We start from the raw sequence: 23,649 nt of genomic DNA on the forward strand, positions 1-23,649 counted from the left end.
AGTGTAATATAGCCTTTATTCAGTAAAGTTCCAAAAAAGTTCCAGATGAACACTCACATCAGAGTATAATATGATGCAGAACATCCATCAAACATCAAAAAGGTCAGCGTCGCATTGAGGGATTCCCATATTATAGCATTAGCATATTATACTCTGATGTGAGTGTTCATCTGGAACTTTTTTGGAACTTTACTGAATAAAGGCTATATTACACTATTAGCACCATTTTGCCTCCCTGGCTTGTTATTATACGAGCCTTTTTAAGGTGGATCGACATCTAGTGTCTGAGCGACGGTGGACCTATTGGTGAGCCCCTGTGGTGGACCGGGAGTGTGACTAAATATCATCTCTGGGATTCTGCTAAGGCGTTCTGATGACATCACACCAATGACCAGACCCTGATGTCTTCTACAGATTATATACATACAATGCGCATTTTGTATGTAGTTCTGGTAAGCACAATATAAAGCCATTACTACAAGGATTTTGCTACCTGCTAACCTAACCAGATCATTTTATGGAGTATTTCTGACATATTGCACATCAGTTTGTCTGGGAGGACTCTGTCCGCATAGTATGGTCACCTGCTGACTTGGTAGCATCCACAGGCAGATTAACTCATTAATACTCTTAGATTGTAAGCTCCCTGGATCAGGGCCCTCCTAACCCTCTTGTATTGAACTGTATTGTTGCTGTATTGTCTCCCGTTATATTGTAAAGTGCTGAGCAAACTGTTGGCGCCATAAATCCTCTATAATAATAATAATTAATACGACACAGAAGTTGAATTCAACGCAATTTACAGCACCGTGAAAAAGTATTCATACCCCTTGAAGTTTTCCACATTTTGTCATGTTACAACCAAAAACATAAATGTATTTATTGGGATTGGATGTGATAGACCGACACAAAGTGTAACATAATTGTGAAGTGGAAGAAAAATGAGAAATGGTTTTCAACATTTTGTACAAATATCTGAAAAGTGTGGCAGCATTTGTATTCAGCCCCCCGGAGTTAATACTTTGTAGGACCCCCTTTGGCTGCAATTCCAGCTGCAAGTCTTTTTGGGGATGTCTCTTTGCACATCTAGAGAGGGACATTTCTGCCCATTCTTCTTTGCAGAATTGCTCAAGCTCTGTCAGATTGGATGGAGGGCGTCTGGGAACAACAATTTTCAAGTCTTGCCACAGATTCTCCATTGGATTTGGGTCTGGACTGTGACTGGGCCATTCTAACACATGAAGATGCTTTGATCTGAACCATTCCATTGTAGCTCTGGCTGGATGTTTCGGGTCGTTGTCCTGCTGGAAGGTGAACCTCCGCCCCGGTCTCAGGTCTTTTGCAGACTCTAACAGGTTTTCTTCTAAGATTGCCCTGTATTTGGCTCCATCCATCTTCCCATCAACTCTGACCAGCTTCCCTGTCCCTGATGAAGAAAAGCATCCCCACCACATGATTCTGCCACCACCATTTTTTACGGTGGGGATGGTGTGTTCAGGCTGATGTGCAGTGTTAGTTTTCCGCCACACATAGTGTTTTGCTTTTAGGCCAAAAAGTTCAATTTTGGTCTCCTCTGACCAGAGCCCCTTCTTCCACATGTTTGCTGTGTCCCCCACATGGCTTCTCACAAACTGCAAACAGGACTTCTTATGGCTTTCCTCCAACAATGGCTTTCTTCTTGTCAATCTTCCATAAAGGCCAGATTTGTGGAGTGACGACTAATAGTTGTCCTGAGGACAGATTCTCCCACCTGAGCTGTGGATCTCTCCAGCTCCTCCAGAGTTCCCATGGGCCTCTTGGCTGCTTCTCTGATGAATGCTCTCCTTGCCCGGCCTGTCAGTTTAGGTGGGCGGCCATGTCTTGGTAGGTTTGCAATCGTGCCGTACACTTTCCATTTTCAAATGATGGATTGAACAGTGCTATTTAAATGGGCAATTTTTCATTTTCCTTCTACTTCACAATTCTGTGCCACTTTGTGTTGGTCTATCACATAAAATCCCAATAAAATACATTGAAGTTTTTGGTTGTAACATGACGAAATCTGGAAAATTTCAAGGGGTAGGAAGACTTTTTTCAAGGCACTGTAATTGCAGTACAGAGCAGTGTTTCTCAACCTTTTTTCCAGTCAAGGCACCCTTTAAAATTATGGACAGTCTTGAGACACCCCATTCTAAAATGTAAGAAACTATTCTAACGCAGCAACATCCACACACTCAGGACACCCAACGTTAGAAATGGTTTATTCTCATAAAGTAAATACACTTTTGCACACTGGTACTGACTAGTATTCCAGTGTTTCTCCTCTCCCTCAGTTTTTCTTCATCACTGAACTAATGTGACCCCAGGACTGATGGAGAGCGGCGGTGGAGGGTCAAACTAGGATACTGTGCAGGCAGACAACATCCTCCTTATCAACTGATGATGTCATTGGTTGTCAGGACACCTGAGACTAGAAGTTCATAATGGTGCACAAGGAAAACCTGTGGCTTTGTGTAATTAAAGGCGGACTTTTTACACCCACTGGCTTGTATACAAGTTTTTTGCAATTTTTAAACATTTTGGCAAGGCACCCCTGAAGAAACCTCAAGGCACCCCAGGGTGCCTGGGCACCCTGGTTGGAAAAAGCTGGTACAGAGGATGTATTTCCAGTCTTTGTGAAGTGTAGGAAGACAATGTCTTTCCTGAGTCCTGTCTCTACAAAGTACTAACACTGACTGAGGGAACATGGAAGAAATGGGGAGGGTCTAGCTAGGACTGAACTAACTAGCACTAAACAGGAGGAGAGGACAGAGGGAGAAAACAAACAAGAAACAGCACCATTTTTGAACATTTAATCACCTCAAAATCAGACACTTTTAACCCCTTCCTGCCTAGGTAAATTTTCAGATTTCAGCGCTGTCACACTTTGAGTGACAATTGTCATGCAACACTGTATCCAAATTAAATTTTGAAAACTTTTTATTAAGCAGATTGAGCTTTTTCTTTTGGTATTTAATTACCATTCGTATTTGGTTTTTTTAGACATACAGAGCTTTTTTTTTTTGGTATTTAATCACCATTAATTGCTATACAAATGAAAAAATACCAAAATGTTACGGAAAATGTGTTTTCCTTCGTTTCTGTTATAAAATTTTGTAAAGAAATAATCTTTCTTCATAATTTTAGGCCAAAATGTATTCTGTTACATTTCTTTGATGAAAATAACCCAAATCGGTGTATATTATTTAGTGTGTAGGAAAGTTATAGTCCACAAACTATGGGATATACAGTGGGGCAAAAAAGTATTTAGTCACCACCAATTGTACAAGTTCTCCCACTTACAAAGATGAGAGAGGCCTGTAATTGGCATCATAGGGAGACCTCAACTATGAGAGACAAAATGAGAAAACAAATCCAGACAATCACATTGGCTGATCTGGAAAGAATTTATTTGCAAATTATGGTGGAAAAAATAAGTATTTGGTGAATATGAAAAGTTCATGTCAATACTTTGTTATATATCCTTTGTTGGCAATGACAGAGGTCAGACGTTTCCTGGAAGTCTTCACAAGGTTGGCACACACTGTTGCTGGTATGTTGGCCCATCCTCCATGCAGATCTCCTCTAGAGCAGTGATGTTTTGGGGCTGTCGCTGGGCAACACGGACTTTCAACTCCCTCCAAAGTTTTTCTATGGGGTTGAGATCTGGAGACTGGCTAGGCCACTCCAGGACCTTGAAATGCTTCTTACGAAGCCACTCCTTCATTGCCCGGGCGGTATGTTTGGGATCATTGTCATGTTGGAAGACCCAGCCACGTTTCATCTTCAATGCCCTTGCTGATGGAAGGAGGTTTGCACTCAAAATCTCACGATACATGGCCCCATTCATTTTGTCCTGTACATGGATCAGTCGTCCTGGTCCCTTTGCAGAGAAACAGCCCCAAAGCATGATGTTGCCACCCCCATGCTTCACAGTAGGTATGGTGTTCTTTGGATGCAACTCAGCATTCTCTCTCCTCCAAACACGACGAGTTGTGTTTCTACCAAACAGTTCTATTTTGGTTTCATCTGACCATATGACATTCCCCCAATCCTCTTCTGGATCATCCAAATGCTCTCTAGCAAACTTCAGATGGGCCCGGACATGTACTGGCTTAAGCAGGGGGACACGTCTGGCACTGCAGGATCTGAGTCCCTGGCGGCGTAGTGTGTTACTGATGGTAGCCTTTGTTACGTTGGTCCCAGCTCTCTCCAGGTCATTCACTAGGTCCCCCCGTGTGGTCCTGGGATTTTTGCTCACCATTCTTGTGATCATTTTGACCCCACGGGGTGAGATCTTGCGTGGAGCCCCAGATCGAGGGAGATTATCAGTGGTCTTGTATGTCTTCCATTTTCTAATTATTGCTCCCACAGTTGATTTGTTCACACCAAGCTGCTTGCCTATTGCAGATTCAGTCTTCCCAGCCTGGTGCAGGTCTACAATTTTGTTTCTGGTGTCCTTCGACAGCTCTTTGGTCTTCACCATAGTGGAGTTTGGAGTGTGACTGTTTGAGGTTGTGGACAGGTGTCTTTTATACTGATAACAAGTTCAAACAGGTGCCATTGATACAGGTAATGAGTGCAGGACAGAGGAGCCTCTTAAAGAAGAAGGTCCAGGTCTGTGAGAGCCAGAAATCTTGCTTGTTTGTAGGTGACCAAATACTTATTTTCCACCATAATTTGCAAATAAATTCTTTCCAGATCAGCCAATGTGATTGTCTGGATTTGTTTTCTCATTTTGTCTCTCATAGTTGAGGTCTCCCTATGATGCCAATTACAGGCCTCTCTCATCTTTGTAAGTGGGAGAACTTGCACAATTGGTGGCGGACTAAATACTTTTTTGCTCCACTGTATATCTGAAAATCGATCCATCCTGATGTACTGATGGCCGATCTCATTTTTTGAGGCCCTAAAATGTCAGGCCAGTACAAATCTCCCCCAAATGACCCCTTTTTGTAAAGTAGACAGCCCAAGGTATTTAGTAAGAGGCATGATAAGTTTTTTTAAGATGTACTTTTTTGTCACAATTTTTGGGAAAATCAGAAATGAAATACATTTTTTTCCTATTTTATTTTGCATACTGTCATTATGCAGTACAGTGTCATATGACAGGTGTGGTGGTGATAAAGCATACTGACTGGAGATCGTATGTAAAAAAAAAAAAAATCACAATGGTTTTTTAATTTATAAAAAAAAAAAAAAATTTTTTACCATTTTTTTTTTAACAATTTTTTTACATACTGTGACCAGAGCAGTGCAGTGTTACCATAATGACACTGTACTACTCTGGAGAGAGTACACTATTATTGCTTATAACAGTGATCACTGTTATAAGCAATAATTTTTATGAATGGCATACTTTCAATGCCATTGTGACAGATGTGATTATTTGCAGCTATCACATGGTACAGATGCACTGTGATTAGCCCTATCTGTACCATGTGATCACTATAACCAATCACAGAGATCATCACAATAGTACACAAAGCATGGCTATGAATGAAAGCCATCCGTTGTGCACCATTGTCATGTGATCGCTGTGATTGGTCACACTGATCACATGGTACTGGGGCCGGCCTGGTACAAATTTTTGTTAACCGCTGTGTCAGATGCACACAGAGGGTGACAGATTGAGCCGCAGGGGTGGCTTCTAGAGCACAGGAGCCGTCATTTGACATCCACCCAGAATATCAAAACTCCCACTCGGCCGTTTTTCTACAATAGGCCGGGCAGGAAGTGGTTAATATTCTGTTTCAAATGCCGCTTTATGCATTGACCTATGTCCATAGACTCAGCCGGGGAGATTTATCAAAACTGGAGAGTGCAAAATCTGGTGCAGCTCTGCATAGAAACCAATCAGCTTCCAGGCTTTACCCCCCGGTTCACACCTGTGCGGGCCATGTTTTGTTTGGGCACGAGAGCCCATTCATTTGAATGGACTCCTGTGCCCCGGGACACGCAGGGAAAGAAGTCTCTGCACTACTTTGGAAAACGCAGCCGAGGTTCCCAGTACAGTACGTTTCCCAGTGCGGGCGGCGTGCCATTAGAAGTAATGGCACCCGCCCGTGGGTCTGCAGTTCTCTGCGCGGGTGGTGCGGCTGCACAGATTTTCATGCGGATCCGCAGCGGCACCACCCGCACAGATGTGAACCGGGGGTGAGTCCCCGGTCACACTGATCCAACTTTGAAATCGTGCGACTTCCAGTGAAACTTTCATTCTGACTCAAGGTGCGACTTGCAAGACATCTGCGGCTTGCAAGACACAGCTGTGTATGCAAGTCGCACCTGAAGTAGCGCATGCACGACTTTAGAAATCGGCGCGGCTCCGGCCAAGTCGCAATCGTACCGATATGACCGCTTTAATTGCGGACAATAGGGTGCGACTTGCCATGTGATTTGAAACTCGCATGGCATGGAAAATCGCAGGGAAAATCGCACCCAGTGTAACCGGGCACTTATTGCCAAAACTTAATTTGACAAGCTGAAGTTAGAAGTTGATTGGCTCCCATGCACAGCTGCACCTGATTCTGAGTGCTTCAGTTATAGTAATGCAGGCCATACATGGTTCGAATTCCGAATGATTTTTCGTACGAAAATCGAAACGTCGTTCGTTCTGTAATCCGACGGTGCCACCAATGATTTTGAAAATCGGCAGTTTTTCATAAATTTTCCAGCATGCCCGATAAACGAAATGGGGAGAAACCACAAAAATCAGCCGGTGCCATTGCCCTACTAACAGAGCAAAAATCGGCCGATTATCCTTAGGTCCGATTTTCGTACGAAAATCGTTCGGAATTCGAACCATGTATGGCCTGCATAATGCATAATTTCGTACGAAAATCGGAAACGTCGTTCGCTCGGTAATCCGATGGTGCCATCATTGATTTTGAATATCGGCCGACCGAGTCATATAACAGGCGAAAATTCTGTTCCTTCCAGGTCACGGCTCATGCGCATATGCTTTTTGAAAAAAGGATCGTTCGATTTGACCATCATTGAGTCAAAAATCGGTCGTTTTTCACGAATTTTCCAACATGCTCGATCACCGAAAAGGGGAGGAACCACGAAAATCGGCCGATGCCATTGACCCGCTAACAGAGTGAAAATCGTCCAATTATTCTCAGGTCTGATTTTCATACAAAAATCGATCGGAAGTTGAATCCAAACCACTACTGCTTAGGATAAATGTGGTACAGAGGATGTTTTCCAGTTAATGGGGAAGTTGAAGTTTTAACTTCAACTGGAAGATTCCTTTTTTTTTTTTTTTTTTTTAATTATAAATTTTATAAAATTTTCTTTTAAAAATACATTACAAAACCGCCATCATTTTTTATTAACGCTGATCACTGTATTGGTGTCACTGGGCATGTCAGTGACACCAAGTCAGTTCCCCCCCAGTGCCAGAATGCCCGCCGCAGTCCCACCATAAGTCGCTGATCGCCGCCATTACTAGTAAAAATTTAAAAAAAAAATCCCAGTATCTTTCCCGCCATTTGTAAACTCTATAACTTTCATGTAAAACCATTAATTTACACATATTGGGATTTTTTTTTTAGCAAAGACACGGAGCAGAATACATTTTTGTGTAAATTTATGATGAAATTTAATTTTTAAAATTTTTTAATGGATGTGTTTAATAGCAAAAAAGTCAAAAATATTGTTTTTTTCTCAGAATTGTCTGTCAATATTTTTTTTAAATCTCAAAAAATAAAAACCGCACAGGTAGAAATAGAACAGAACAAAATAGAATTTAGCCACCTTCCGAAATCCGCATTTCGAAAAGAATAGAATAGAAAAGAATATAGTAAAAGAGAATAGAATAGAACATAAATAATTAAAATAGAAAAGAATAGAAAAAAAAACCAATATAATAGAATATAACGATTTTCCGAAATTCAAATTTCGAACAGAATAAATTAAAATAGAATAGAAAAGAATTGAACAGAATAGAAAAATACAATAGAATAAAATAGAACGAATATAACATCTTCCAAAATTTGAACTTTGAATAGAATAAATTCAAATTCGATACTTTTCGATTCAGTCAAGTTTAATTCATTTCAACCAAATTCGGAAAATTTGAATCAAATTCAAAAACGAATAAACGCAACGAATCTAAACTAATTCCGAAAACAAATTTAACTCATTTAACCCCCCTGGAGGGATTCCCGAGTGTAGCTCGGGGTAAAGTTTCAGCACCACAAGCGGTAACCCCGAGTTTCACTCGGGAATACACTGCAGCGTTGCTCTTGGATCCCTTCTTCACTTACCTTGTCCTCCGCTCCCGCGATGTCCCCCCTGCAGTGTCCCCGACCATGTCCTCCGGCCGATGCCGGCATCTGTCTTCCGGGTTCCGTTCCCTGTGACGTCGGGACATACGGGGGCCGGAACTGGCGGGAAATTTAAAAATGTAAAAAAGTGACATTCACTAAATCCACTAAAATCACATAGTATAACATTCCTGTATCAAACCATTTCACATACATTTTGTCCCGAGTGCTTTGTCCGGCGCCCTGCCTGCATTTTTACTGTTCTTTCTGCCTGGAAACTGAGAAACGTTCATGGCGTCCAAAAAGCGTCCCTTTAGGTCAAAAGCGGTTTTAGACCGGCTAGAGAACAGCGATAGTAAATCAGAACCACTTGCAGAATTGAGTGATAATGATTGGTGGGGGAAATTCCTCATCAGACACTGAAAACGATTCTGCGACTTTGCTCAGCGATGTGCGAACTTGGCGCTCTATTTCACATTTCAGTGTTTTTGGTTTGATTATATTATTGAATTAAATTTATTATTATTATATTATTTTTTATGATTATTTATTAAATTATAATTTATGATTTCGTGTTTCAAATTTTATCGCACCCGGGATGTTTACTAGACTCTTGTTCAGACAGATTTCAGTGAGTTATTCCTAAGAATTACAGGCCTACAATAAAAAAAATACATATTTGCATGCAAAAAAATGTACCGCTTTGAGCACAGAAATATGGACATAATCAGACCGCTAGGGAGGCTATCTAAACGATTTATTTATATAGTGAATTGAAACGAAAGGAATTTACAAATGTCTAAAATTGATGTTACGTTGGTCTGTTGTTACAGGGCCCTTAACCCTTTCACTGCCGGTCTGTACCTCATACAGACTTGACAGCGTGGAGGGGGGTGGGGTTACACGCACTCCTGGTGGCTGTGTATATTCTTGCTGACCCAGGGGCGATGTGTAAAACGTCACTTTAATGCCCTTTTATACCGCTGCGATTTCAGATGCGATTTGGGAATTGAAATCACATCTAATGAATGTGAATGTCGGTGTTGTAATGTGGGATTTGCTGCGGCGTGATTTCTAAAGTAGTTCTCGCATTACTTTTTTCTTGTTTTGTTGCAATCTCACATCCATAGAATAGAGTGGAAATCGCACTGCAAATTGCAAAAAAACTATATTAATCTAAAAAAAGATAACAAATCGCAGTGGTGTGACCAGTGACTACTGCAGGCCATAGACGGGTCGAAACCGGCGTTTTTTTTTTTAAACAACGAAAAATTGGTCGTTCAATAGGCCAACGTTACGACGTTGGTGAAAAAAAAACGGCCGATTTTCATCCCATCTACGGCCGGCATTTAATTACTTCTGTCCCTGCAGAGAGCTCCGCTATTATATTTGACATGAAAAAGTCTTGAGGTTGCAACATTGTATCTATTTGTATCCATTTCGGATACAAATGTTTTTATTTGGATACAAATAGATACATTGTTGCAACCGTAAGACTTTTTCTTCTTCTTTTGCTTCTTCTTGCAGGTCACAGCTCATGCGCAGATTTTTTATCGCTTAAAAGATCGGCCGATTTGCCCATCATTGCAGTGAAAATTTTTTCCAACATTACCGATAAAAAAAAATGTGCCAAAATCCAGAAAAACGGCAGACCAATTAACCCACTAACAGTGCAAAAATCGTCCGATTTCTTTTTTCGGCCAAAAAATCGGCCGATTTTCGACTCATCTATGGCCTGCATTAGAGTCTCCCTGTCTATGTCCCGGCCACCGTGCGCCGCATTGCACTGGAATTGAATTTATTGGTGCACAGAAAAGACATCCAGGGTCTATTAGGCTTCGTTCACACTTGTGCAAGTTGTCGTGCGACTTTGGACATCAAATAGAATAGAATAGAAAATAAAAGAATAGAAAAGAATATAATTGAATACAAAAGAAAAGAATAGAATAGAATACAAAAGAATATAATAGAATACAAAAGAATAGAAAAGATTACAATAGAAATAAAAAGAATAGAATACAAAAGAATAGAAAAGAATATAATAGAATACAAAAGAATAGAAAAGATTACAATAGAAATTAAAAGAATAGAATACAAAAGAATAGAAAAGAATCCAATAAAAAATAAAAGAATAGAATACAAAAGAATAGAAAAGAATCCAATAAAAAATAAAAGAATACAATAGAAATTAAAAGAATAGAATACAATTGAAATAGAATAGAACAAAATAGAATATAGCCACCTTCCAAAATCCGCATTTTAAAAAGAATGGAATAGAAAAGAATAGAGTAAAACAGAATAGAATAGAACATAAAGAATTAAAATAGAAAAGAATAGAAAAAAAAACCCAATAGACTAGAATAGAACCATTTTCCGAAATTCAAATTTTGAACAGAATAAATTTAACGAATTTAACTAAACGAATTTAACAAATTTCTGTCCCCTATGAGATTAAAAATTAAATTAAGTGAAAAAAAAAGATAAAAACTATAAAAAAAATTTCAGTTACATCTAAGAACATAAAATTACCCCCCCAGAGAAAAATTGAGGCCCCCGCATGTACAAATGTAAACACATTCATCAGCGTCCCCTACGCATGAAAATGTTAATTGCAATAGGCGTGTTGCATATCTCTGCGCACGTCGGAATGATAGCAATAGTTCCAGCACCAGATTTCCTCACTGATGACCTGTAGGGGGCTTTTAAAGCATCACTTATAGAAAATCTAGGATACTGAAGATTTTGCCATTTCACGGGCGCACGCAAATGTAAGGTTCGACGTGTTGGGTATCTATTTACTCGTTGCGACTTTTATATTATACCAAAAAATTGGAGAAGTTATTGTATTTGTATGCCCCAAAATTAACTTTAGTGTTATTTTTTACCGAAATTTTGCATTTCCTTGACTTTTGCGGTAATATCGCGTGACATCAAAATGTGGAACTACCACTGTTTTATTTTCTAGGGTCTCTGATTTCAGAAAATATATCCTGTTGTGGAGGTTCATGCAATCTTCAGGCCTAAAATGATTTTTTAAATGTGTGCAAAAACAAAAAAAAAGTTAAATGGTGTGGGGCCCATAGGCCAGTGCCTACTCTGCCTATATGATGATCCGGCACTGATCACAGTACATATACAGGTGAAACTCGAAAAATGAGAATATGGTGCATTTATTCCCGTAATGCGACTTAAAAGGTGAAACTAATATATGAGACTCATTACATGCAAAGCAAGATAGTTCAAGCCGTGATTTGTCATCATTGTGATGATTATGGCTTACAGCTCATGAAAACCCCAAATCCACAATCTCAGAAAATGAGAATATTCCATGCAATCAATAAAACACGGATTGTACATAGAACAATATCGCACCTCTGAAAAGTAGAAGCTGCATATGTACTCAGTACTTGGTTTGGGCCCCTTTTGCAGCAATTACTGCCTCAATGCGGCGTGGCATGGAAGCTATCAGCCTGTGGCACTGCTGAAGTGTTATGGAAGACCAGGATGCTTCAATAGCGGCCTTCAGCTCTTCTGCATTGTTCGGTCTCATGTCACTTATCTTTCTCTTGGCAATGCCCCATAGATTCTCTATGGGGTTCAGGTCAGGCGAGTTTGCTGGCCAATCAAGCACAGTAATCCCACGGTCATTGAACCAGGTTTTGGTGCTTTTGGCAGTGTGGGAGGTGCCAAGTCCTGCTGGAAAATGAAGTCCGCATCCCCATAAAGCTCATCTGCGGAAAGAAGCATGAAGTGCTCCAAAATCTCCTGGTAGACGGCTGCGGTGACCCTGGACTTAATGAAGCACAGTGGGCCAACACCAGCAGATGACATGGCTCCCCAAATCAACACAGACTGTGGAAACTTCACACTGGACTTCAAGCATCTTGCAGTGTGTGCCTCTCCATTCTTCCTCCATACTCGGGGTCCTTGTGCCTCTCCATTCTTCCTCCATACTCTGGGTCCTTGTGCCTCTCCATTCTTCCTCCATACTCGGGGTCCTTGTGCCTCTCCATTCTTCCTCCATACTCGGGGTCCTTGTGCCTCTCCATTCTTCCTCCATACTCTGGGTCCTTGTGCCTCTCCATTCTTCCTCCATACTCGGGGTCCTTGTGCCTCTCCATTCTTCCTCCATACTCGGGGTCCTTGGGCCTCTCCATTCTTCCTCCATACTCGGGGTCCTTGGGCCTCTCCATTCTTCCTCCATACTCGGGGTCCTTGGGCCTCTCCATTCTTCCTCCATACTCGGGGTCCTTGGGCCTCTCCATTCTTCCTCCATACTCGGGGTCCTTGGGCCTCTCCATTCTTCCTCCATACTCGGGGTCCTTGGGCCTTTCCATTCTTCCTCCATACTCGGGGTCCTTGTGCCTCTCCATTCTTCCTCCATACTCGGGGTCCTTGGGCCTCTCCATTCTTCCTCCATACTCGGGGTCCTTGGTTTCCAAATGACATGCAAAAGTTGCTCTCTTCAGAAAAGAGGACTTTGGACCACTGAGCAGCAGACCAGGTCTGGTTTTCTTTAGCCCAGGTAAGACGCTTCTGACGTTGTTTGTTGTTCAGGAGCGGCTTGACAAGAGGAATACGACATTTGAAGCCCATGTCCAGGATCCATCTCTGGTGGCTCTTGATGCACTGACTCCAGCCTCAGTCCACTCCTTGTGAAAGTCCCATACACTTTTGAATGACCTTTTCCTGACAATCCTCTCCAGGCTGCGGTCATCCCTGCTGCTTGTGCACCTTTTTCTTCCACACTTTTCCCTTCCACGTAACTTTCTATTAATGTGCTTTGATACAGCACTTTGGGAACATCCAACTTCTTCTGCAATTACCTTTTGAGGCTTTCCCTCCTTATGGAGGGTGTCAATGATGGTGTCAGGTTAGCAGTCTTTCCCATGATTGTGATTCCTACTGAACCAGACTGAGAGACCATTTAAAGGCTCAGGAACCCTTTGCAGGTGTTATGGCTGAATTATCTGATTAGAGTGGGACACTTTAAGCCGAGAATATTCCACCTTTTCACAATATTCTCATTTTCTGAGATTGTGGATTTGGGGTTTTCATGAGCTGTAAGCCATAATCATCACAATGATGACAAATCACGGCTTGAACTATCTTGCTTTGCATGGAATGAGTCTCATATATTAGTTTCACCTTTTAAGTTGCTGCACTGAAATAAATGAACTTTTGCACAATATTCAAATTTTTTGAGTTTCACCTGTGTATCCCTTGACCTGGATGAGGATGGAAAGTAATCCTTCGTTGTCGTTTTTTGGAACAGACTCATCTAGCTGGAGGCTCCGCCAGTCTGCCTGGAGGTGACATGTGGCTGTGTTGTGTGCATGCTGTGCGTTGTGTATATATGTATCTGAGCCCACAGTGTGCATGAAAATAATATGTGATGCTGTGATAATCATGAATCCATCTCTATTCCAGCACAAGCGAGCCCTCACTACACGAATCATCTGTAATCCTGATAAGCCAGCCCATCGCGACCTCCTCAGCCAGAACTATGGAGTCAGCCTGCCTCTGATCAGCTGCAAACCAAAAGCGCCTGTAAGTCAGCCGGCTTTACTAAATGTTGTTTTACACCAAAGTGCTATTAAACCCTGGACCGTGCACTATATCCGCTCTCCCTGGACCCTGCATTCACTATATCCGCTCTCCCCGGACCCTGCATTCACTATATCCGGTCTCCCCGGACCCCGCATTCACTATATCCGCTCTCCCCGGACCCCACATTCACTATATCCGCTCTCCCTGGACCCTGCATTCACTATATCCGCTCTCCCCGGACCCTGCATTCACTATATCCGCTCTCCCCGGACCCCGCATTCACTATATCCGCTCTCCCAGGACCCTGCATTCACTATATCCGCTCTCCCCGGACCCCGCATTCACTATATCCGCTCTCCCCGGACCCTGCATTCACTATATCCGCTCTCCCCGGACCCCGCATTCACTATATCCGCTCTTCCCGGACCCTGCATTCACTATATCCGCTCTCCCCGGACCCCGCATTCACTATATCCGCTCTCCCCGGACCCCGCATTCACTATATCCGCTCTCCCCGGACCCCGCATTCACTATATCCGCTCTCCCCGGACCCCGCATTCACTATATCCGCTCTCCCCGGACCCCGCATTCACTATATCCGCTCTCCCCGGACCCTGCATTCACTATATCCGCTCTTCCCGGACCCTGCATTCACTATATCCGCTCTTCCCGGACCCTGCATTCACTATATCCGCTCTCCCCGGACCCTGCATTCACTATATCCGCTCTCCCCGGACCCTGCATTCACTATATCCGCTCTCCCCGGACCCCGCATTCACTATGTCTGGTCTCCGTGGACCCTGCATTCACTATATCCACTCTCCCCTGACCCTGCATTCACTATATCTGGTCTCCCACAGTACACAGAACATGGAAATGCAATTATTTTAGTAAATATAAATTACTAAATACCTTTGCTCATCATCAGTATATAGCAGTCTTGTGACTTCTATCAGTGTCCAGCAGAACACTGGTTAATACTTGTAGGAGGAGTTTCCATTCTCCTCTGGTGGTCCTATGACACTGCATGACCCCCGATTCTCTGTCTGGACAGTGCTGAGTGGACCTGTGCTGATCACATGCACTCCCACCCCCCCCCCCCCCAATAAAAACCTCTCCAGCAATACACACCAACAGAACATGTTCCACTTACTACCAACCCCCCCCTCCAGCCTCTGTTCTATCAGAAGATATTTAGGAGACACTGGAAGAAGGGGAGGACCAGAGAAGACAGGATTTACACAATGCAGAGGATTAACTCCTTAAGTTCCACAGTGAGTATAACAAGAATGCTTTACTGCACATACAGACTGATTGTACTGCTGGGGGTTTTGTAACAATATATTATGGGACCATTTGCTGTAGGAACTGCATGTGAACTGCACAGGAACACTGTGTGGTTCCTGTGTGATTCACACGCAGTTCTGTGCAGTGCGAGTCCATTTATTTTGAATGAGCTGTCATCGCATCGCACCAAATTAGTGCATGTGCTACTTTTTAAAAAAAAAAAAAAAGATAGCTTCCTGCCTCTACATACATGCGCATACGAACATAAACACATGAGGCGGGTGTGCCTACGCATGAAAACAACAATTGTGGTGCACATATTAAGTATCACTGCATATGCTGAAGTGAAAGAAATAATTCTCGGGCCATCATTCATAGGTAAATCTATGCTGATAACATTGACCCCCGGTTCACATCTGTCAGGAATGGACTGGCCAGCAATGGTGGGACTCACCTGCCTTTTGATCTGTAGTACCAGGGCTGGCCAGCGGGTGCTCCCAGCAATCAGAGACTCAACCTTTCAGCCAGCTAACACCTGGAACTGATGATACTGGTGTATTTAAGGGATGGCCAGACTTGCAGACTCTGTCTTGGTGTTGTGTTTGTCCTGGGCCCTGTATCTGTCCTGCATCCTGTTTCTGTTCCTTTGCTGACCCTGCCTGATCTGAACCGCTGCTGACTTCTCCTGCTCTGATCCCGGCTTGCTCCTGACCATCCCTCTGCCTGACCCTCTGTACCACGCTGCTTGCTACCTGTTCTGATCCCTGGCTTGTGACCCTGACCATCCCTCTGCCTGACCCTCTGTACTACGCTGCTAGCTACCTGCTGAACCTGGCCTGTGATCCCGACCCATCTCCGCTTGCTCCCCCTGTACCTACCTGCCCTATTGATATTGACCCGGCCTGCCTGACGACGCTTGCTTGTATGTACTGTTATCTGTGGGTGGTTGGTTTGGTTTGTTTGCACTGTATTATGTTTTAGTATTGCACTGCGTTTATGTTTGTATGGTTAGTGTTAATAAATTATATTGTTTATCACATATCTGAAGTCTGCGTTTCCCTGCGTCAGTCACACACCTCTGGTCACACCTGGGAGCCCTGACAACATCTATGCGAGTGGTGCGGCTGCGGATCCCCACAAAAATCCGTGCAGCCGCACCACCTGCACAGAGAATGGCAGACCTGCGGGCAGTTCTAATGGCACGCCGCCAACACTGGGAAACGCAACCGTACTGGGAACCGAGGTTCCCGCATGGGCTGCTTTTCCGAACTGGTACAGGGACTTCTTTCCCTGCGTGTCACGGGCACAGGAGTCCATTCAAATGAATGGGCTCTCGTGTCCGAGCAAAATGCGGCCCACACGGCCGCATAGGTGTGAACCGGGGGTAAGGGCCTTTTAAAGCCTTGCCTATCGACAATTTTAGGTACTGATGTTTGTCATCACCACTTTGTGGGCTCAAATGCAATTTTAAGGCTTGGCATGTTGGGTATCTATTTACTCAATGAAACCGCATCTTTTATATTTAAAAAAATATACAGTGTTTCTATGCACTAAAATTACCTTTACAGTAGTGTACTATTTACTGAAAATATAATATGTGATATGGGGGTTGGTTAGCTGAATGTGGAAGATGCATTTTAGTGGGACATGTCAGTCCAAACTTCAGTTTAACGGCATGGCATCCCACTTTTAACCACTTCCCTTCCGGCCCATGTATATAAACGCCCAAACGGTGGCAGTGCAGGGGCGGGTTGCCGTTCATAAACAGCGCCTGCCATTTTGGATTGTGCGTGCTACCTAGGAGCGCTCGGCACTGCGATCTGGTGCCCACTGTGTCCTCCGGACACAGCAGAACACTGATCGCTGTACGGGACCTCTGTGTGAGGTCCCGATCATGTGATCACTGATTGGCCAATCAGTGATCACATGAGGAGTAGTAAGCAAGATGTCACTCCTGACATCATTGCTTACTTTGTGTGAAATCTGTGAATGATCACAGAGGTCACATGGTACAGGGATATTCACAACAGCCTTGTATCATGTAACAAGCTGTGACCAATCACAGCTCACACAGTAGTTCTCAATGGCTGCAAGAATGCAGCCAGAGAGAAGGAGAAATGCCTGCTTTTACAGCCTTTATGGGTGTAAAAGCAATCAGTGTAAAAAAAAAAAAAAAAAAAATCATCACTCCCCACAAGTAGTACAATGTCACCATGGTATGGTGCTAGTATGTAAAAAAAAAAAAACATAATAATATAAAAAAATAAAAATGTAACAACAAATGTTTAAAAATTATAATTTTTGGTTATAAACTAATTTGGATTATTTTTGTTTTTTACTAAAAAGGTAACGGAATAAATTTTGGCCAAGATTTATGATGAAATACTATTTATTTGCAAAATTGTATAAGAAACTTTTTTTCAAAATTTTTGTACTTTTTTATTTACATAGCAAAAAAATAAAAATCCCAGTGGTGAATAAATACCAGCAAAATAAAGCTTTATCTGTCTCAAAAAAATGCTAAAAAATTCATATGAGTACAGTGTTGCATGACCGCGCAATTGTCATTCAAAGTGTGATAGAGCTGAAAGCTGAAAATTGGCCTGGACAGGAAGGGGGTGAAAGTGTCCGGACTGGAAGGGGGTGAAAGTGTCCGGACTGGAAGGGGGTGAAAGTGTCCGGACTGGAAGGGGGGGAAAGTGTCCGGACTGGAAGGGGGGGAAAGCGTCCGGACTGGAAGGGGGCGAAAGCGTCCGGACTGGAAGGGGGTGAAAGCGTCCGGACTGGAAGGGGGTGAAAGCGTCCGGACTGGAAGGGGGTGAAAGCGTCCGGACTGGAAGGGGGTGAAAGCGTCCGGACTGGAAGGGGGGAAAGCGTCCGGACTGGAAAGGGGGGAAAGCGTCCGGACAGGAAGGGGGGGGAAAAGTGTCCGGACAGGAAGGGGGGGGAAAAGTATCCGGACAGGAAGGGGGGGGAAAAGTGTCCGGACAGGAAGGGGGGGGGAAAGTGTCCGGACTGGAAGGGGGGGGAAGTGTCCGGACAGGAAGGGGGGGGGGAAGTGTCCGGACAGGAAGGGGGGGGGAAAGTGTCCGGACAGGAAGGGGGGGGGAAAGTGTCCGGACAGGAAGGGGGGGGGAAAGTGTCCGGACTGGAAGGGGGGGGGAAAGTGTCCGGACTGGAAGGGGGGGGAAAGTGTCCGGACTGGAAGGGGGGGGAAAGTGTCCGGACTGGAAGGGGGGGGAAAGTGTCCGGACTGGAAGGGGGGGGGAAAGTGTCCGGACTGGAGGGGGGGGGAAAGTGTCCGGACTGGAAGGGGGGGAAAGTGTCTGGACTTGAAGTGGTTAAGGGCACAGCAGCCGATTTTAAATAAACAAAAGTAAAGTTCCATCCAAAGTTGCCTAGGCAGGGGTTTCAACTTCACAAAGCAAACAACTGGAAAAATGCCAAGCCACCTGGCTTCTTTGTTAGCAGCACCACTGCTCTCTTTGGTCCCCTAGATCATGGACTCCTCAGGCTTCCTCAACCTTCTTATCATAGAGCCTTGCTGTACGGACCCACTCCAGGCCACTGATAGGGTTTTCCAGCCCCTCCAGCTTGCTCTCTCTAGACACTTCCAGATTCCTTCCAGCACCCTGGACCCGCTAGTTGCATTAGCTTTCTCAGCCTCCCAGACCCACGAAGCTGTCCTAACTTCCCCAGTCCTTGGGCAAGGAATCCCCCTCACAAGGGATACAGTCTCTAGCAGGAACTCTCAGCTCTGCTGACTAGGCTCCGTCTCCAAATGGCAGCAACTGAGCTCTCCTCAGGTCTGGCTTATAACGACCCTGAACACCTCTGTACTCACACAAGTCCAGACACAGGATTGAGGGTTCCATCCCACCCAAGATACCTTTGAACCTTCCAACTCCAGGCTCTGATCCAGAACTACCAAACCTGAAGAAAACTCACAGCACAGATAACAGTCAACACAATAAACGCACTGGACCTTCTTAAACAGAAGCTTTGAGAATCCTGTGTCATCTTTACATCCGTTTCCTAATCTCAAAGCATGGCAGGGCCTTGCACTGGCACAAACAGGGCTTTTTTTCACTTGGAACCTGGAGGAACTCAGTTCCACCACCTCCAGCTCAGGCCCTCTGCATCCTGCCCATCGCTATCACTTGTATACACAGAAGTCCGGCTTCTATGTTTACAAGTGACAGCTTGTCTCCCAGTGGCTCCCACAGATCTGATCTCCTGAGTGGCTTCCACTGAGTGCAGGACGGAAACAAGTGAAATGTAGGTGCCTGGGGTGCAGTGCGGTCATGGGCGGGACAGGGGAATTGCATAGTAGGTTGCACACTGTGATCTTCATTTTTTTCCCTGGTGCTCAGATGCACATGATATGCTAGATGGTTACCCTGAAAGTGAGAGAGGCGGAGCCGCCTACATTGCTTGGGAAAGTACTAGAGTTGGCTGGGTGCTTCAGCTTAATACAGCAACAAAAATAAGACACATGGAAGATAGCGGAGTTTTTAAGGCGGGGAGAAGATGAGGGCAGTGGAGCGGGGTTGTGTGTTAGAGTTGAGGAGGGCTGAAAGTGAGATGTGGATGGGAAATGTAGAGGTTAGTAGCTGCTGTGGAAGACGGCTGAACTCTGCTCTCTATACACCTGAACTCTGCACTCTGTGTGTAGCTCACCCCTGAACTCAGCACTCTGTGTGTAGCGCACTCCTGAACTCTGCACTCTGTGTAGCTCACCGCTGAACTCTGCACTCTGCGTGTAGCGCACCCCTGAACTTTGCACTTGTGTGTAGCGCACCCCTAAACTTTGCACTATGTATGTAGCGCACCCCTGAACTCTGCACTTGTGTGTAGCACACTCCTGAACTCTGCATCTTTGTGTAGCACACCCCTGAACTCTGCACTCTGCGTGTAGCACACCCCTGAACTCCGCACTCTGCATGTAGCACACTCCTGAACTCAGCACTCTGCGTGTAGCACACTCCTGAACTCAGCACTCTGCGTGTAGCGCACTCCTGAACTCTGCATCTTTGTGTGTAGCACACCCCTGAACTCTGCACTTTGCGTGTAGCACACCCCTGAACTCCGCACTCTGCATGTAGCACACTCCTGAACTCCGCACTCTGCATGTAGCACACTCCTGAACTCCGCACTCTGCATGTAGCACACTCCTGAACTCTGCACTCTGTGTGTAGCGCACTCCTGAACTCTGCATCTTTGTGTAGCACACCCCTGAACTCTGCACTCTGCGTGTAGCACACCCCTGAACTCCGCACTCTGCATGTAGCACACTCCTGAACTCCGCACTCTGCATGTAGCACACTCCTGAACTCAGCACTCTGCGTGTAGCGCACTCCTGAACTCTGCACTCTGTGTGTAGCGCACTCCTGAACTCAGCACTCTGCGTGTAGCGCACCCCTGAACTCAGCACTCTGCATGTAGCACACCCCTGAACTCTGCACTCTGCGTGTAGCACACCCCTGAACTCTGCACTCTGTGTGTAGCGCACTCCTGAACTCCGCACTCTGCATGTAGCACACTCCTGAACTCAGCACTCTGCGTGTAGCGCACCCCTGAACTCAGCACTCTGCGTGTAGCACACCCCTGAACTCTGCACTCTGTGTGTAGCACACCCCTGAACTCTGCACTCTGCGTGTAGCACACCCCTGAACTCTGCACTCTGTGTGTAGCACACTCCTGAACTCAGCATTCTACGTGTAGCACACCCCTGAACTATGCACTCTGCGTTTAGCGCACCCCTGAACTCTGCACTTTGCATGTAGCGCACCCCTGAACTCTGCACTCTACGTGTAGCACACTCCTGAACTCAGCACTTTGCATGTAGCGCACCCCTGAACTCTGCACTCTGCGTGTAGCACACTCCTGAACTCAGCACTCTACGTGTAGCACACTCCTGAACTATGCACTCTGCGTGTAGCGCACCCCTGAACTCTGCACTCTACGTGTAGCGCACTCCTGAACTCTGCATCTTTGTGTAGCACACCCCTGAACTCTGCACTCTGCGTGTAGCACACCCCTGAACTCCGCACTCTGCATGTAGCACACTCCTGAACTCCGCACTCTTCGTGTAGCACACTCCTGAACTCAGCACTCTGCGTGTAGCACACTCCTGAACTCAGCACTCTGCGTGTAGCGCACTCCTGAACTCTGCATCTTTGTGTAGCACACCCCTGAACTCTGCACTCTGCGTGTAGCACACCCCTGAACTCCGCACTCTGCATGTAGCGCACCCCTGAACTCTGCATCTTTGTGTAGCACACCCCTGAACTCTGCACTCTGTGTGTAGCACACTCCTGAACTCCGCACTCTGCATGTAGCACACTCCTGAACTCTGCACTCTGTGTGTAGCACACCCCTGAACTCTGCACTCTGCGTGTAGCACACCCCTGAACTCCGCACTCTGCATGTAGCACACCCCTGAACTCCGCACTCTGCATGTAGCACACTCCTGAACTCAGCACTCTGCGTGTAGCGCACCCCTGAACTCTGCACTCTGCGTGTAGCGCACCCCTGAACTCAGCACTCTACGTGTAGCACACCCCTGAACTCAGCACTCTGCATGTAGCACACTCCTGAACTCAGCACTCTGCATGTAGCACACTCCTGAACTCAGCACTCTGCGTGTAGCGCACCCCTGAACTCAGCACTCTACGTGTAGCACACCCCTGAACTCTGCACTCTGTGTGTAGCACACCCCTGAACTCTGCACTCTGCGTGTAGCGCACTCCTGAACTCTGCACTCTGCGTGTAGCGCACTCCTGAACTCTGCATCTTTGTGTAGCACACCCCTGAACTCTGTACTCTGCGTGTAGCACACTCCTGAACTCAGCACTCTGCGTGTAGCGCACTCCTGAACTCTGCACTCTGTGTGTAGCACACCCCTGAACTCTGCACTCTGTGTGTAGCGCACTCCTGAACTCAGCACTCTGCGTGTAGCGCACCCCTGAACTCAGCACTCTATGTGTAGCGCACCCCTGAACTCTGCACTCTGTGTGTAGCACACCCCTGAACTCTGCACTCTGCGTGTAGCTCACCCCTGAACTCTGCACTTTGCATGTAGCGCACCCCTGAACTCTGCACTCTGCGTGTAGCACACCCCTGACCTCTGCACTCTGCGTGTAGCACACTCCTGAACTATGCACTCTGCGTGTAGCACACCCCTGAACTATGCACTCTGCGTGTAGCACACCCCTGAACTATGCACTCTGCGTGTAGCACACCCCTGAACTATGCACTCTGCGTGTAGCACACCCCTGAACTATGCACTCTGTGTGTAGCACACCCCTGAACTATGCACTCTGCGTGTAGCACACCCCTGAACTATGCACTCTGCGTGTAGCACACCCCTGAACTATGCACTCTGCGTGTAGCACACCCCTGAACTATGCACTTTGCATGTAGCGCACCCCTGAACTCCGCACTCTGCGTGTAGCACACCCCTGAACTCTGCACTCTGCGTGTAGCACACCCCTGAACTATGCACTCTGCGTGTACTAAAATCATGCGACATAAAACAATTGCAACTACCACCATTTTTATCTCCAGGATCTCAAAATATATAAAATAAAATATTTTTTTGGGGGGGGTTAACTAGTCTTCAGGCCTAAAAAGTGCATTTTAACATTTTAACACGTATGCAAAAAATTGCAAAAAACGCTCTGAAACATGTAGGTGAGGGATACTGGGAAATGGAAATAAAATATAGATTTTTTTTTAATGTTAAGACATAAAGCAGGGTTTCTCAACCAAGGTACCATGGAACCTCCTAGAGTTCCTCCAGAGGTTGCTAGGGGTTCCTTCTGCCTTTCAGATATGTTCCCACTGACACCATTGACCTTTTTTAGCCATCTGTAAGGAGGCAATTTTTCCATTCCAGTACAGTTCTGTATAGAAAAAATGCAGCCCGTTCTACTTTTTTTTTTCCTGCACCCAGAATGCACTGTTCCACGGTTAAGGAGCATTTTTCCATCACACTAATGTATCAGGAGTTGTAGATAGAGTCATTTTTTTCAGGGGTTCCTTGAGACCTGAAAGTTGTTTCAAGGGTTCCTCTGCGTTCAAAAGGTTGAGAAAGGCTGATGTAAAGAAAACCCATAACTGCATCCAACGCCTTTTTCTCCCTTTTTACCGCTAACATGGCTTTTGTAGTGCCAGTCCCATTGTTCACCGATATCCATGTTCTCTACAACTACAGACTAGCACTCCATAATAATCCACATTTCATGCTCTTGTTGGAGGATTGTCATGGTGATTTGCGTTCATTGTAATCAAATTGATGTTTTCCTTGGAATGTATTTACTATATCGGTAATGGGAAGCGTGACAATCTCCCTGATCAGATGGAAGGGTAATTGTGTGTGTAGAGGGGGGGGATATTATACAAGAGAGAGGGGAAAAAAAAAAAACAAGCCTGGAACTAATTGCCGGAGATTTGGATCTGATTGGAGTCAGCGTTCCTTGCACCTCGAATCTGGGGACGTTCTGATACGCTCCATCTGGGA

The 23,649-nt window shown here is 45.2% G+C and overlaps 1 protein-coding gene across 1 annotated transcript in view; it reads left to right on the top strand.

Moving 5' to 3' along the window:
* The window catches only part of LOC149433028 (IQ domain-containing protein H-like), a gene marked incomplete at its 3' end in the record, with an annotated part of 143,088 nt that overhangs the window by 24,064 nt on the left and 95,375 nt on the right, over nt 1–23,649 (top strand). The window contains exon 5 of the mRNA XM_089664741.1: nt 13,719–13,838. Within this exon, the coding sequence (XP_089520867.1) occupies nt 13,719–13,838 (120 nt within the window). The remainder of the gene's footprint in view (nt 1–13,718; nt 13,839–23,649) is intronic.

The sequence above is a fragment of the Staurois parvus genome, unplaced genomic scaffold, assembly GCF_062004578.1.
Source record: "Staurois parvus isolate SC_StPar_1 unplaced genomic scaffold, SC_StPar_1.0 ptg002019l, whole genome shotgun sequence".
Taxonomy (NCBI): Eukaryota; Metazoa; Chordata; class Amphibia; order Anura; family Ranidae; genus Staurois; species Staurois parvus.